The 17,715-nt window shown below is 43.8% G+C and overlaps 1 protein-coding gene across 1 annotated transcript in view; it reads right to left on the reverse strand.

The window, feature by feature from the left end:
- Positions 1–17,715, reverse strand: part of LOC119969492 (sodium- and chloride-dependent neutral and basic amino acid transporter B(0+)-like) — an 87,715-nt gene that overhangs the window by 39,831 nt on the left and 30,169 nt on the right. Inside the window, exon 8 of the mRNA XM_038803179.1 lies at positions 11,052–11,280. Coding sequence (XP_038659107.1) covers positions 11,052–11,280 — 229 coding nt within the window. The remainder of the gene's footprint in view (positions 1–11,051; positions 11,281–17,715) is intronic.

Here is a 17,715-nt window from a genome sequence, read left to right on the forward strand (position 1 = left end):
CTGGCTGCATTACACCCTGCTATGGTAACTGCTCGGCCCAAGACTATAAGAAACTACCGAGAGTTGTGAACACCGCCCAGTCCATCACAAAAACCCACCTCCCATCCATCGATCTTGGGAAAGCGGGCAGCATAACTAAAGACCCATCCCACCTGGCTTATTCACTCTTCCAACATCTTCCACCTGGCAGGAGATACAAAAGTCTGAAAACACGAACAGATTCAAAAGCAGCTTCTTACCAGACTCCTAAAAGACCCTCTTAGGAACTGATCTGATTTAGGGCAGCACGGTAGCACAAGTGGATAGCACTGTGGCTTTACAGCGCCAGGGTCCCAGGTTTGATTCCCTGCTGGGTCACTGTCTGTGCGTTGTCTGCGTGGGTTTCCTCCGGGTGCTTCAGTTTCCTCCCAGAGTCCAAAAATGTGCAGGTTAGGTGGATTGGCCATAAATTGCCCTTAGTGACCAAAAAGGTTAGGAGGTGTTATTAGGTGGGTCGGTGCAGACTCAATGGGCCGAATGGCCTTCTTCTGCACTGTATGTTGTATGTTCTTCACACATCTTCTTTTACTGAGCAGTACTACACTCCTGCATGTTTCACCAGATGCCTGTTTACATGGACTTACATTGAGTATTTGATTTCCCTGTATATTTTTTCATGGATGGAATGATCTGTCTGAACTGTATGCAGAACAATACTTTTCACTGTACCTCAGTATACGTGACAACAAACAAATTGAAACCCAAATACAAATCCAAACAAGAAACAAAATACAGCTCTCAATCTATCCTACATCCCAATGACACAGAGCAATTCTTGCTTTCCAGAACAGATTTGGCTCCTGTTAGAACTCCTGCAGACTCTGGCTGGATGTCTTCAATAAGCTGTTTCAACTGATTGTTTCAGTTGTTTCCTTTGTCTTCAGCCACGTCTGCACTGCTGTAAATACTATTAATCTTTTTAAACTATCCTACTGTGAGAGAAAACTAATTACTTCTGGTCTAAAGGGTAGTCAGATCAGAATTCAACTCAAAAACGTTCTCAAAATGTCTGAATGTATTAGCTCCACCCGGTAAATGACATTGTCTCCCTCAGATAAAAACAAATTAAGTTCCCCAGGCTGAAAACATATCAACTGCCCAGGGACTTCCCCTAGTCAAACAACAGTGCACTCGCCCAGGATATGTACTCGGGTCAATTTCACCTATGTCTCCTAATACTTTCTGGTGTTGCAAAACAAGATTCTTTTAAAAGCATGACTACTGCAGTCAAACACACTCTAAACCAGGCTCTTAACTCTAAAATTGCCAAATGTTTATAATCCAATATATCTAAACGCTTGCATTTGTCAAATTTGTCAATGGGATTTCCCAGTGAAACCACCCAACGCCGCCGCAAAACCCACTTGCTGGGGGTGAGCTTCCAGTGGGAAAAAAGTGAATTCCGACAACTGGAGAATTCCAGCTGCTGTATTAGAAAAGTATAGTGTTCTTGCTTTCCTGACAGTTAATCAAGATTATTTAATGAGACAGGCCATACATAGCAGGAAAACCCTACGTTTGATCATCGATCAGTGCCATGGTAGCTCGTAAATGTAACTCAGTTACATCTGTTAGCAATTTGACTGAGTGGATGATGGACGATTAACAGGATCACAGTTGGTTGCAATATGCAATTTGAATAGCTAAGCCAACAGTCACAGACTAGTCTAGCGAAAGATGAGTTCAGCAAGACTTCATGGGTTCTCATAACAAATAAATATACCCTGTTGAGAAGTCAATAGTTTCAGAAAAGGGGCAAAAAGAAAATTGGTGGAAATTGAAAAAGGTCAATAGTAGTTCATTTCTGCTATATTCTTACCAATTTTTCCGTGATTAAATACTGGTGCCATGTTAGTGATGAGACATTTTTGCATTGCGCATTATTGGCGATGCATCTCTCTTCAATTTGCAGCACCAACTGAATATCTGCCTGCAATTGTAATCTCATACATCATGTGCCTTCTAATGCATTCATGACCCACTGGCCAGATTATTGGACATGGTGGAGTCGGGCTGGGACACCCTGTTCCCCCGAGGGGGTTGGAGGTCAACCGCAAGTCAGTCAGTGCCACCTGCAAGGCAATGGCAGTCAGTTCAGGAAGTGTTGTGGGGAGGACCGCAGTCCAGTGTTGTGAGAAACTCAATAGCCTCCAACAGGCAGCAATGGTGAGTTGGCATCGGCCCTCCGGCACTTGTCCCGCATACCATCCCAAAGCTCACCTCCCCCCCAACGAATGGTGGTGGCTAGCACTACCCCCCCCCCCTCCCCCCCAGCATAATACCAAATCTGTATCCCAGCATACCCTGGCACCTACAAGCACAACCGACCCATGCACAGCAGCTGTGCACAGTACTGTCTCCTGCCATTCATCCACCCAATGCATAAAGCATGTGGCTCTCTTTGTCCTCGCAGGAGAGGTTGGCCCATAACAGAAAGGAAAGGGCCCAGAGATGCGGCAGGGCACCGGATATTAAAGTCCTCACCCCCTGCAAGGAATAAGTCCTGGTCATGGGGGTGACTGAGGATAGAGCATTCACCAACAGTGAGGTCCACATGCATCTGGGACACGTCCCCCAGCGACTGGGACATGATGTTAAGCCGTTCAGCCATGGCCGTCACTGACTGAACGCTTTGGACACCAAAGTGGAGGTTGGCCTGTGCTGCAGAGGTGCGGATCCACTGCCCTCCCACCAAGATGACCTGCCACAAGTGAGTTGTTCATGTCAGATTTAGTCTGAATGAGCGTGTGCTTGTGTTTGTGGCTAGCTTCCCACAGGTGCAGGATGTTATCAACTGCAGACATGTTGCAATCTGCGCTTCTCCAGATCAACCTGGTGGGATCTTAAACCAGAAGACAAATAGAAAATGATGGAAATATTCAGATCAGGTAGCATTTGTGGAGAGAGAAATAAAATCAACATTTCAGGGTGAAGCGGGTGAAGATTTTGCATGAGAATCTCTCCGAGAAATGCTGTTTGATCTATTGAGTAGTCCAGAATCTGCTGTATGTTGCTTTTGAATTTGCAAAGTACAAAAGATTCCATTCCATCAGAGTGTAGTTGATGTGCAACTCTGAGAAAATGTTAATTTAGGTGTGCAGAAAATTCCTTGTGAGTTGTCATAATGCTTGCATCTTGAAGCAGTCCATGTTCTCTGACTTGTCTGTACCAGCAAGTAAACTTAAAGGCGGGGGCTACAAAGAGACAAAACATACCTACTTAAAACCTGGCTTAAGACAGCAGTGAAAAACAAGAATAGTGCAGCAGCAGAGAGAAGCAAGATGCTGAACACACATCACCTGCAGAGGAAGAAGAGGAAAAAGGTGGAAAATGGTGCACACAAATACAACACCAGCTGATCATATTGAAGCCACATATTTGTTATGCATAGTTCTATTGTTGCCACCATGGGACCAATGAGGCAATCACACACAATGTCCTCTCTCCTGCCCTGCACCTCCACCTCCAATTCCCTGACACAAAGCAACCAGCCACTGACTATACATACCCCCACTGGTCCCTGTAAATTCATTAACAAACAACTGAAAAGGTGAGTTGCTATATAGTAACCAAGAAGACTGCATTCAAAAGTGGTGCAAAGTAATGCATTCTATGAGTTTCTACTGGAAATGATACAGCATTACACTTTCTCATATACATACATGCATTTCTTTATGCAAGTACAAAGCTTTACTCTTTCATTTCCTACCAGCTCTGCATGGTGCAAGTCCTGTGATTTGAACAGAGGCACTGTTCAAAGCTTTGCTCTGACTGTTGAAATGCTTTTGGTCAAAGACTTGTGTTGGAGCCCACAAGGGCCCTACCAAAGAAAGCTCCACCTACACGTATGCAGAAGTCTTGGCCAATAGGCGAGTAGGCAGTGTGATGCGTGCAAATTGAGGTTTGGGGTTGTTGAAACAGGTCAGAAGTGGGAGAGCTTTAAGTGGAGGTCCCACTTCTAGACCTCCTATTGCCATTATTACTCTCATGAGACTTTACTCCCACCACTGTAGTGGAAAACAGCATGTAAGGCCTAGGCTAAATAGTCTGTCATCCAATTTATGATGCCAGACATGTTGATATCCAGAATCTGGACAGCCATGATTAAGACATGCATTGAACCACTTGATAGTTGATTGATCTTCTATGAGGTTGTCACTCTATCCATGGAACCAATACATCCTTGCCTTGTCCTGCAATGTCAATCCATTCCTGCTCAATGTGGACTCCACCATTCTCTCTGCAATTGTAAGCTATGTGCATGGAAGGCCTGCCACTACATTACAGATTTTATAATGCACCTCAATGATTACCTTTTATATTGATGCGTCCTTACTATGTCCAGCTGGGAAAAACTTGGAGAATGCTTTGCCCTCTGACACAGGCACTCCCCAACTGCCACGACCACCACTGTCTGCATTGGTTCCTTTTGATGGTGAGTCACCAAGTGAAAATCCAATTATCAATTTAATGGGTGTGAGTGTATCTGAGCTGGGGCATGGGTCATCTCCTCAGAGGTCTCACATGGGCTGCATTTTACATACCTCATGGACATGTTTTCGGCAGGTTGGGTAATGTGAAGTCGGGCGGGTGTCCTCTCCAACACTTTCCAACCCACCCGGGCTTAGTTCCATAATACGGGCAGTGAGGAAGTTCCAAAATCAGCAGTGTGCCCACCATACTTAAATAGATAATCAAGAGTCAATTATGTTTTTGTCATGCCAATTGATTCTAATAGCACACTGTCCACACCATAAAACAGGTTGCATGGGCAATTGTCAGGAGTGGCCAGCCCGATTTAAAAAGTAATTCTTCAAACAGTGGGAAGGAAGTGGATGTTCCTGTTATGTTTTTAGGAGTTTTCTTCACAGCACAAATGATGGTCAGGTTGCCACACTGCAAGCTACTTAACCAGTCATCAGAGTTTATTGCAGAGGTGTTTCTTGCTCACAGTCCCAAGATGGAAGAAATGAAATGAAAATGAAAATCGCTTATTGTCACAAGTAGGCTTCAATGAAGTTACTGTGAAAAGCCCCTGGTCGCCATATTCCGGCGCTTGTTTGGGGAGGCTGGTACGGGAATTGAACCGTGCTGCTGGCCTGCCTTGGTCTGCTTTCAAAGCCAGTGATTTAGCCCGGTGTGCAAAACCTCCAAAGTGCCTCTGATGATGTTACAAAGTAATCAAGGAATACACTGCACTGATTCCTTGGTTACAAACCATAACAGTTCCACCTTTGGGGGCTCCCCTTTGCGGATCTAGAGCACCTCCCCCACCAAGATAGAACCACTTTTCTCCTATCTGCCCGTAGCCTTAAACCACCCCCCTTCCAAACCTTTGTTCCTAACCTGAACAAACCCTCCCTGCCCAAAACCCTGAACTCACCTATTCCTAGGGGTCCACAGCCCTAATGTGCCTTTACTGCCCAGTGAGGAACAGAAGTCTCATTCTGCCTCCATTCAGCCCTGTGTTTTATGGATGCAGGACAGGCCAGTGTGGATTAGGTTGGCTCCAAGCCAACTTGGCTTCTGAAGTGGTGGGAGTGGGGGGCATCCACCCCAACTGCATTATTCTACCCCATATGTCACTCTTTGATGAAATCAAGTCAATAATACAGTGCGCTAAGGCATGTGAATTGCTGATATTTAATTGGCTGACCAGGTAAGCTTGAGGTACATCAGTTTCAATTGCTGGGGTTATGAAATCCCTCTCATTTCCAACACTGCATCCTAGAGAGAAGGTTAAGAGGTGACTTAATTGAGGCATACAAGAAGATCAGAGGATTAGATAGGGTGGATAGTGAGAGCCTTTTTCCTTGGATGGTGATGGCTTTAAATTGAAGGGAGATATAGGACAGATGTCAGAGGTAGGTTCTTTACTCAGAGAGTAGTAAGGGCGTGGAATGCCCTGCCTGCAACAGTAGTGGACTCGCCAATATTAAGGGCATTTAAATGGTCATTGGATAAACATATGGATGATAAGGGAATAGTGTAGATGGGCTTTAGATTGGTTTCACAGGTCGGCGCAACATCGAGGGCCGAAGGGCCTGTAGTGCGCTGTAATGTTCTATTCTATTCTATTCTATGTAATTGTTAACTGGGAAATGTGTCGAGGGCCAACTCTGCCTCTTTCCATCTTCCTAGTGTTCTACACTTGCTGCAATGGGAAAAAAAAATCAGGTTTAACCGCAGTGTTGCACCCAGAATAGATCAGAACACATCTGTTAAATCAAGAACAAGGCCAAAATCGAGATTTGTGCTGGGCGTCAGTGAACCAGTTTGCTGTCTAATCGGCCCACTCCCGATGACCAGTTTCAGATCATGTCCAAATTGATCCTAATTGGCATCAATTTCCATCTCATTAGTGAGATTGAAGTAGAATGTAATGGCCTCCAGGGAATGAACCATGCTCCTTTTAAAAAACCAGAATCTGGCACAATAGCTGCTGAGGGGAACTGTGGAGTTGAGTAGCCATTTCCATGCAGCTCAAGGGCACTGGAGCTGCTGGCCCAGTGCTCAATGGGGGACTCCCCATGGGGGCGCGTTGAATGGCTTTTCATGTGTGAGGCCTTCAAGCGATCTTTAAATATTGTGGATACCCATAACAGGGGCAACTACAGTTGTTGCCTGTCTGTCCTACCAAACACTTCCAGGACAGAGCCCGGTTCTTGGTTATATGGTGAACATCACTTTAACTCCTGTTGACTGTGAGCTACCTCTGGCTTCACAGCTGAAGGCTATTGCTAATAAGGAATTGGCCTTGTTGGTTGTGAGAACACTCCACAGCTGTTGGCTGTGTTTGCTGCTAGCTTCTGCTGGTGGCTGCAAGGGCCTGGAGGCTGCTGTTGCTGTTTCCTTCCTTTTCTGTAGCCGGAAAGAAGGACAATTTTTTCGAAAGTACCTGGGTCCTGGAACACCAGGCTCAGAGAGACGAATGAATCCGGAAAGCACTCCGGTTTGAAACAAGGTGATGCTGCGGGACATGGTGCGTGACATTGATCCAAATGGGCCACCTGATGATGCCATTGAAGAAATGCTTTTGCAGATTGCTGATGCTTTTGTTGCTGGTATGGTGAGTGCTCCATGTAACTGACATGTCACCGCGAGTTAAATACACTGGAAGTCAAGGATGTTCAACTGCACCTTGAGTTCCAGTGGAATATGTGGATCCAGAATTTGATTCTGGTGAGATTGGGCTGTGTGGGAAGGCCTGCACAGCTGCGGCTCCTGGATGGAGAATGGCACTGACACATGGAACAAGTAACACATTGGTGGGCAGATCATTTCTATGACAAAGTTCTGGCATGATAAAACATTCTCAGCCTTATCATAGAATCATAAAACCTCAACAGTGCAGAAGAAGGCCATTCGGCCTATAGAGTCTGCACCGACCCTTGGAAAGAGCACACTACTTAGGCCCATACCCCATCCCTATTCTGATAACCCAGTAAACCCACCTTATCTTTTGGACACTAAGGGGCAATTTAGCATGGCCAATCCACCTATTCTACACGTCTTTGGACTGTGGGAGGAAACCGGAGCACCAGAGGAAGCCCACGCAGACATGGGAGAAAGTGTAAACTACACACAGACAGTGACCCAAGGCCTGAATTGAATCTGGGTTCCTGCGCTGTGAACCACTGTGCCACTATGCTGCTCCCTCTGATTCTGCTGAGGAACCTGCGAGGGGTAATGCCTTACGTTTGTTTGTTTTTGTGAAAATGAGCCGATACAACTTTGTATTGATACCAATATGGAATGGTGACGTTTCCTTGTTGTTTAATGTGATATGTGGAATGCTATGCAGTTGATTTTCAAATCTTTGTTACTATTGACCGTTTAATAAACAAAATATTCTCCTGGGTACACAGGACATGTCTCAGACGATGATTATTGTATCACATTTCAATGACCTCTGTTTGCCTGACCTCTAGAAGCATCTGTACCATGGAGGCAGCAGCCAACAATCAAACTTCAAGCTGGGCTTCAGCACTGGGGATATCCTCATGACCAAATGTGTGGATCGGGGAGAGCACCTGATCATGGTTTCCCTCATTTTCCTGGCAAGGGTCTGGGGTCTCGGGGCTCCTGCTGTGGCCGGGGGATAAAAGCCCTAACTGATTGCCAGTCTATCTCCTTCTCCAATTCCTTACAGATACCAAAATGGATGGTGGTGTCGGTCCCACAGAGAATGCCCTCGCAGTGCTGATGGCAGCCCAGGTGGCCTGACGCCACATAAGGTAGCAGAATTACCATAGGCTGGAGGCAGCACCCCATGTGCAGGAGGCCAATGCACATTAGCAACGTGGCCGCTAATCAGGCCAAAGGGGTACCCAGAGGGGGACGCCAGCGACGTCCCAAGGTGTAAAGGCATCGCTCGTCTTTCAAGCAGATGACAGACAGCATGTGCCGCGGAAGACTCCGTGTCAACACATGGCACCCCTTAGAGGACACACCCGCTCCCGGTGGCCGTGGCAGCTCTGAACGTCTATGCCACAAGTTCACTCCAGGGGTTAAGTGAGGACTTGTGTGGCATTTCACAAGCTACAGCCTACAAGTGCATCCGTGAGGTTACGGATGCCTGTGCACCCAGGCAGCTGACTATATCAATTTTGAGCTGGACTAAGGCCACCAAATTGACCGGGATGCTGGATTATCCGCTATTGTCAGGATGCCCCAGGTCCAGAAGGTAATTGGTGGCATGCATGTTGCCTTGCGCGCATTAGGGCATCAGCGAGTACTCTTCATTAACAAGAAGGCGTTCTACGCACCTGAATGTTCACTTGTGTGCGACCATCACCACCGGATCATGCATTTGTGTGCACGCTTACCAGGGAGCATGAATGACAGCTACATTCTGTGACATTCAGAGGCCCCGGTGTCTTCGCGAACCACCCCAGGATGACTGGTTGCCTCTTGGGGGGTATGGGGTTCCCGCTGAGGTCCTGACTGATTACACCAGTGCGGAGAACGAGCTGGAGACCAGATATAACGAGGTCCATGTTGGCACCCGTGCTGACATTGAGCGGTGCATCGGACTGCTCAAAATGCGGTTCCAATGCCTGAAGTGCTCTGGTAGTACCCTGTAGAGTCGGGTCAAAGGGTCTCCCGCTTTGTGGTGGTTTGCTGTGCCCTCCACAACCTGGCAAATCAATTGGGCAACATGCTGGAAGAGGAAGGACCTGCGGCTTCATCTCAGGAGGAGACAGCAGACCAGGAGGGGATTGTGGATAAACCGGGAAGGAGCCGGAGTACAGGCAGCGGCAAGGGTCCAACATGCCCAGAGGTTCAGGGAGGCCGTGTAGATTAACGTGACAGAGGAGTCACATGTATCAGGTGCAACATGTTTTGGTAGGAATATTGGACATTCCATTTCCCCTAGCTACAGATTGTGACACCACGCCCCCCAGTGGCCAGTGAATGGTCCTGAATCTTCTTGATCTTATGTGGTCTACTGCTGCGTCTAGGTGTGTCCGCAGGATGCACATCAGAGGTGAGATCAGGTACACTATTTCTGCAGTTATGCATTCAACTGAAACGTATTATTATAATTTAGTAGCTATGTTAAAATACCACAAACAGGTGTGCTGAAAGCCAACAGTACATCTCTCCCCCTTGCCTTCCAACTCCCAGAATTTTTTTCCAGTTTACTTTACTCCCATGCAAATGGAGACAGTGTCCTTTAATTGTACTTCTCTGGTCAAGGTGAAAAACCTTGCCATGGTCTACATTGTCTAAGCTCTTTGGAGTACAAAAATCAATCATATCACCTCCCTACCTTCTCTTTTTCAGTGAGAACATGCTCAAGTTACATAATTGCTCCTTAATCATGCCTTCATTCTGGTTGCTGTATTCTGTATCCTTAAAAAAGCTACAATATCCTTTCTGTGCTGTGATAAGAGGAACTCCACACAGTCATCTGAGTGGCAGGGTATCTCACTAATGCTCAATAAGGACTGATATATCCCAACAATGGATTTGCTTTCCTCAATGTGATTCTGCATTGTTATAAAGACTTCAAAATATTGTCAGGCAGAATCCGAAGGTCGCTTTCATGTGCAGCCACATGATTTTCTTTCCCGTTAATTAATGTTTCTTTCTTGGATCTTATGGTCGCCATGTGGAGCACTTTCTATTTCACCTGACAATTTTGTTGGAACCTACAATCTCCAGTAGTTTTCTGTCATTTGCAAATGTAGCTGTTATGTAGATCCTAACTTCAAATCATTTATAAAGTTAATAAGAGGCCCAAACTCCATATGTAAAAATTCGCGCAGGCTGATATCTCTCAGGTAATTATGCACCTATTATAAAATATTTCCCAGGATTCAAACTTTTGAATACCAACTTTCCCAGAGGAGCTGCATCAAAGGTTTGAAAGCAAAAGTTGTGTTAAAATTTTCGTGTAAGCACACCACATCCTATCAAACATGCGTGCCATGTCAAAGAAAACCAGGAAGTTTGATTAGAGAAACCTCAACTTCAAGGATACACATTGGCTACAATTCCCAAATGACTCTGAATTCCCAGTCCACAAACTGAAAATTCATAATTCCTCCTTTTACGCAGGCAGTTTGCCAGTGAACTTGTCTGGTGCTGGAACAGCAAACGACACTGCAGACTGTGTTAAGGCTGTAAACACAGCAAAAGCCAATAATTTACATTGCACCATTTTAATCGGGCACAGCGCTAAGGGGTCCCGCAGAGAACACATCAAAAACTTTAGAGCTATTGGAGCGGAGACCTTCTTTCATTGGTCTCTGTCCATATTCCTGCTGTGCTTGGTCTTCACGTCAAGCACTGTTGGGAGTGCTACTCTGGGGAAAAGTGTCTCCAATAACACTAGGTTCAAAAGAAAATGAGGCATGACGAAAAACCTTTACAGAATCTGGTGGTTCAGTACAAAACAATATTAAATATTACCAAAAATATTTTCACTCTCTTCTGCCACAGTCAAATAAGAGAACCCTTGCAGAAGCTCACCCCCTTCCCACTATGTTGAGTATAAAAGCTACCTGACTCCACAATTTCTCGCACGGACTTATCCTGTACGTGAGCCATGTGCCCAAGGATGGCGAAGATGGCAAATCCAGCGAATACACTTGTACCACAATTAACAACAGAGATAACAATGGCATCTCTGTAACAGTCATTATGGAATCTGTTGTAGGATGACAGTGCCGTTATGGCCCCCAGGGCCACTGCGATAGAATAGAATATTTGTGTTGCAGCATCTTTCCAAACCTAATGAATACAAGATACAATAAATTAGAATTGGAACAAGTTAGCCAAACTCTTTTCTGTACATGATGACAAATTATTTTAACAATGTATAATTAGATTTTTACAATTCATTCATCCCGAATGAAATTACTTCTGACCACTGTTCTCGCCTAAACTAAGATAGTTCCTCCGCGGCCTTTCATTGTTGCAAATTCTTCAGACAGAAAGTCTAAATATTATTGCTTTCTGTATACTTTCAAATGTAGCTCAATTGCTTAACCGCAGCAGCTGCACAGTATTCTAATAAAAAGAAAATAATGAGAAATAGAATGAAAGTCAGACACACACGTACCTGCTTCCAGTTCTCGGATCTTCTCTCTCAGCTGTGTCTCCCTCCAATGCTACTTGGTCATTTTTTTCACTAGTTTCTGCTCCCAAAGCTCTCCCCAGCTGTTTCCAAGCCTCGGCACACAGGCTATGCCAAACCCCAGACTCCATAAATTCTCACCCACAGTCTCTCCGAAACATACAGAGATCCCAGGTTAGCTGCTTCAGTCTGAAATCTCAGGTCACACTCTCTCGCCCATCTCCTTTCTCCCATCTTACCTCTGGCCCATCACTTCCTCCAGTTGTACTACCTTTATGTGTTGCATCAGTTACCAAACAAATCTATTTCAATAGACCCAGAACTCACCTTCAATGTTATGTACCATTTAATTTAAATTTTTGAGCATCCAATTATTTTTTTTCCAATTCAGGGCAATCTCGCATGGCCAATCCACCTAACCTGCACATCTTTGGATTGTGGGGGTGAGACCCACGCAGACACGGGGAGAATGTGCAAACTCCACACAGATAGTGACCCGGGCCCAGGATCAAACCCGGGTCCTCAGCGACGTAGGCAGCAGTGCTAACCACTGCACCCCCTTACCGCCCCTACATTATGTATCGTTTGGTATTTTCCTTCATGCCCAGGTTTCAACTAAATACAAATTAAATAGGATTCTTTAAAAGTAAAATATGTCAGGGCCCTACACAGTGATTGATATCAACAAAGACAGCAGGAGCAGCAGGAAAGGGACGCTCAGGAAAAGTAATAAAGAGAGATGCAAATGTAGGGGTATACATATGCATATTTGAATTCCTGGTTTTAGATACTTTAGACCACCGAGGCATAGTGGAGCACATGTGATGAATAGAATGCGAGAGAGACAAAATTAAAAAGAGTGGTAAGGCAGAGAGGCAATTACAGGCTAGGATCTATCATTGTTCCATCAAAATCACCGCAGATCAGAAATCATTCCATCAAAATAAGAATCAGATCTTAATACCACTAGATACATATTTATAAAAATGCCTTATTTGCAAGTTGAATACTAACTAAGAGATGTATTTTCCAGATAATCACCCGGAGATTAGAACTACATTATCCTAATCCATGACATCTGTTGAGATTTAATTATTTTAAAAAATCTACGTATATGGCAAACAGGTTAAATTTGCAGCTGGCAGTAAAATAGGACCAAAAGATTCAGTTGTAATCCGTAGATGGATTAACTCAAGGCATGCATTTGGTCAAACAAATAGCAAAATCAAACTTAAACATTAAGTGTGAAGTATTACATAATGTGCAATAAAACTATGAGCAACATATGCAGACAAAGAAGGGAACAGAACCTGCACAAGGACACTTAACCATCACTTGGGACTAAAGTTGAGTCGGCTTCTGTTAGGTTTTGTAACCAATTATGTGATGACATTATGAAAGGCACTTGGGAGATTTTCTCACTCTTCCATCTAGACTGAACCAGCAACACCTCTGTAAGTCTGACTGATTAAGAAATGCAAGGTGTGGCAACCTTTCATTTGTTGTCTTTTGCTGATAAGAACAGAACCCTTCGAAAAACAGTGAACAGTAAAAAGACAAAGCTGGTGACGAGGATGTTTTTCCAAAAATAATAGAGAAATAAACAGCCTAGACCCGGACTTTGAGGTGTGGATCATTTTCGGGCGACACTCCATTGTCCATAAATGTGCGGTAAAACTGGCCATCGGGAGTGGGGTCTTTAGCCTTGCTAGAAGTGCATATTAAACTTTAAGAGGTGATAGAAAGCACTCAGGACTGTTGCTCAAGTTTTTACTACGTGACCGCAACCCAGGACTGCTCGGAGGAGAGAAGAGATATTTTTTTCAGCCAGAATGAGGACTCTTGTGCCAATCGATTTATACAACGGTATCGAGCTGGGGAGTTTTTCTAGCTGTACGCCTTCGTACTTGGCGGGCTGCAGAGTTAGATCTTTCGAACTTGAGGAGGGAGACACCTGCTTTTGGCAAGTAACTGTCCAAACAGGGAAAACTACAGCGATAAAGAATGTTTTAAAAGTAAACAACAAAAAAAATAATACAGCTTAAATTTGAAGAGAACGGAAATTAGAGAAGAGGAATTGTTAAAGTACTACCATTTTAAATTAGTGGGGAAAAAATGGCACAATGGAAACATTCGATGAGAATGTGGAATCATGGATTTTCTAAGAGAGATTCCGATATTACCTTGCTGCAAACAGGATGCTGAATTAAATTAAAATAGTAACTTTCTTGTGCAAGATGAAAAACTTTCACCCTATTAAAATGTTTTGTCCGCCCTGCAAAGTATAGTAATAGGATCCTTGAAGAAGACTTCTCGACCAAACCACTAATCAAAGCAGAGATTCAGATTTCATCACCGTAGTCAAGAAGAGGGGGAAAGTATTCCATAATTTGTTACAATGTACAATGGAGACTAGCCAAGAATTGAGAATCTGAATTGACGCTGGAGGACACGTTATGAGACAGATTTGTGTGCGGATTGAGAAATTAGACAATCCAGAGACAACTGCTGATACTCAGCTGTTGAAATAGCACTATCTATGGAATTGGCAGCAAAAGAAGCTTCCGAAATTGGCGCTAGTTCTCCGATCACACAAGACGGATGCTGAGAAAAATGATTTCTTAAAACGCAAGCATTCCATAGGTGTGCCCAGGTGAGTTTCTCCACAGGAATTTTGGAGTTGAGACAACAAATGTCATAATTGTGGCAAGAAAGGTCACAGTGTAAAGGTGTGCTTGCCCGGACAGAATTCGCAAACCTCGAAGGTAGGTAAACTCAAGAACGCACCCAAATCCGCAGAGTCTACAGAATGCCCGAAGACAATGAAAATTCCCAGGAAGACACAATGTCTATGGAGATCAAAGAACTAAAGCTCAGCATATTATCAATGTAAGGTAATACACAGAGATTTTGGGTCTGTCCAAAACTGAATGGGAATGAAAGTAAAATGGAAATAGGTACAGAAGCTGTTGTATCACGTTTCTCTGAAAAGCTGTATCAACATAAGCTCAAGGATGTACGACTAAAGACATCTGACATCATCTTTAGAACTTGCATAGAAGAGATGGTTCCAATGAATGGTTATATCATGAAGCAAGTCAAAGTAAATGGTCAATCTGCAAAATTGTCATTGTGCGTGGTAAAAAGAAATTTTCCGGAAGAGCGAGGTTGAGCAAAACCAAACTAAATTGGCAAGCTGCGAACTAACTGATTGATGGGAAAGAGACATGATAGAAACTCTTTAAAAAGTAGGCAATACTCCAAGTTAGTTAGCGCTCCAAATGTTTAAAGGCAAGAACTGTGCCATATGTTATAAAACAAAAAGTCGAAGTGGAACCTGGAAAATTGGTCAAAGATGGAGTGATTGACTCAGTCATGATGAGTGATTGGACAACCCCAATTGTCCCAGTTATCAAACCAGATAGCTCAGTAAGAATCTGTGGTGACTTAAAAATGACGATCAAACCTAGTGTCTGTGCTGACCAGGATCCTTTACCATTAAATGAGGACCTATTTGCTAGATTGTCGGGTGTACAATGGTACAGTAAGATAAATTTATCCCAAGCATACCTCCAGGTGAAGGTAGCAGCTGAGTCACAACATCTTCTAACAATTGTAACACACAGAGGACTGTTCAGGTACAATTTCAGAATAACATCAGCATCGGCCCTATTCCAAATGTCCATGGACTTCTTAGTTAGTGGCCTCCATGATGTTCAATCGTATTTGGACAACATGTTACTTACTAGCAGAACTGAACAAGAGCACCTGGGGAATTTAGAAGAGACTTTGGAGCTATTTGAAAGATAATCATGTCAAGAGAGAGAAATGTGAATTTTTTCAGCCATCAATAAGCTATTTTGGCCGTGTAATTGATAACGACGGGAGAAGCACCAACACCGCAGAATATACCACAACAGAGGTCTGTTTAGGACTCAACAATTACAATGGAAAATGTACCAAATCTTGCTACCATCTTAAAACCACTTCATACATTATTATGTGTGAACCAACAATGGACTTGGACAAAAGACTGCAAAGAGGCTCACACTGAAGTTAAAAACGTGCTCAAGAAATCGGAAGTCTTCATGCATTTTGACCGCAAGTTAAAATTACAACTCACATGTGGTGCACCACCCAATGGGATGTGTGCAGTTCATAGAATAATAGAATTTACAGTGCAGAAGGAGGCCATTCGGCCGATCGGGTATGCACTGGCACTTACAAAAAGCACCCTACTCAAGCCCACGTATCTACCCTATACCCGTAACCCCCACTTAACCTTTTTTTGGGCACTAAGGGCAATTTAGCATGGCCAATCCACCTAACCCACACATCTTTGGACTGTGGGAGGAAACCAGAACACCCGGAGGAAAACCACGCAGACACTGGGAGAATGTGCAGACTCCGCATAGACAGTGACCCAAATCGGGAATTGAACCTGGGACGCTGGAGCTATGAAGAAACTGTGCTAACCACTATGCTACCATGCTGCCCCAATTAAGAATAATTAAGTATAGATCATTGAACATACAATGAGGAAGGAGACCATTCGGCCCATTGAGTCTGCACTGACCCACTTAAGCCCTCACTGCCACCCTATCCCCGTAACCCAATAACCCCTCCTAACCTTTGCTGCTCCTATAGTGCCAAATGGAGATAAAAGATCAATAGCTTTTGTTTTGAAAACGTTGACAAGTACTGACAGAATTATGTTCAATTGGAAAAAAAAGCTTGGAGTATAATATTTGGCATCAAATGATTTCATCACTACTTGTATGGAAGACATTTTACCTTGTTAATGGACCATAGGCATTTAAAAATAATCACTGGTCCATACAAAAGAATACCGTTCTCCCCGAGAGTCATTTGCAGATGCCTCAATCTTTCAATGCATCATTGCCAAGATTAAATACAGAAGGTCTCAGTAACATGCGAACGCCGATGCACTATCATGTTTACCAATGTAGGACAAAGCTGAATCACAGGAAAACTACGTGAACTATGTATACTTTTACAAGGTTGATAGTGTACCTATTTCAGCAGCTCATGTGCAACGACACACTATGTCAGATCTGGTGATGGGGAAGATCACGGACATGATTTTGAAAGATATACCACTGGATAAACAGGGGAGGAATATGGAATTCAAGCCATACCGAACAAGGGAACATCAATTAAAGGTAGTAAAGAGTACTTATATGAGGGACACAGTCATTTCTCCATGCTTGTGGAGTCATATACTGGATAAACTCCATGAAGGGCATCCTGGAATCGTACATATGAAAGAAGTCGCCATGAGTTATTTTTGGTGGCTGGTTTGTTTCAGACTTGTGCCAGTGTATGAAATGCTCCACCTCTCCAACCATTTCACCCTTGGGATTGGTCATAGCAACCAATGCAATGAGTACATATTGATTTTGTGGGACCAATTGAAGATACAAGTTTCCTGTTCTAGTGGACGCACATTTCAAATGGCTCAAAATAATGATAATGAAGTCGACGACTACTGAAAAGATAATCAAATGTCTGGATGAAGTATTTGCATGACTGGGTAAGCCGGAATAATTAATTAGCAATAACAGGACTCAGTTCACGTCAAAGGAATTCATGGACTACCTTAAGCACAATGGCATACAGCATGCTAAAACAGCACCTCATTGTCCTTCCACCAATTGATTGGCGGAGAATTTGGTACTGTCACTGAATAATGACAAAGGACTGTTAGCTAAGAGAGTAAGCACGTTTCTCATTTCCAATAGAAATACTGCCCATGCAACAACCCAAAACCCACCGGCAATATTGTTTTTAAAATCGAAATTGAAAACCAAGTTTGATTTGCTCTTACCGCATGATACTACAACTCTTGTAGAGTGACAAGAAGACCAAATTACTTGCCATGAACAGACATAGAAATAAAGAGGTTTTGACCAAGGACAAAGAGTTTTAGCAAGAAACTACTCATCAAGTGAGAAGTGGGTACCTGCCTCAACGCACACAAAGACAGAGTCCAGTTCTTATGCAAACCAATGATGAGAAAGTTTGGAGGAGGCACACCAATCAAACCCTTGCTTCAAAAAGAGAATAGC

The sequence above is a fragment of the Scyliorhinus canicula genome, chromosome 7 (assembly GCF_902713615.1).
Source record: "Scyliorhinus canicula chromosome 7, sScyCan1.1, whole genome shotgun sequence".
In the NCBI taxonomy this organism is placed as follows: Eukaryota; Metazoa; Chordata; class Chondrichthyes; order Carcharhiniformes; family Scyliorhinidae; genus Scyliorhinus; species Scyliorhinus canicula.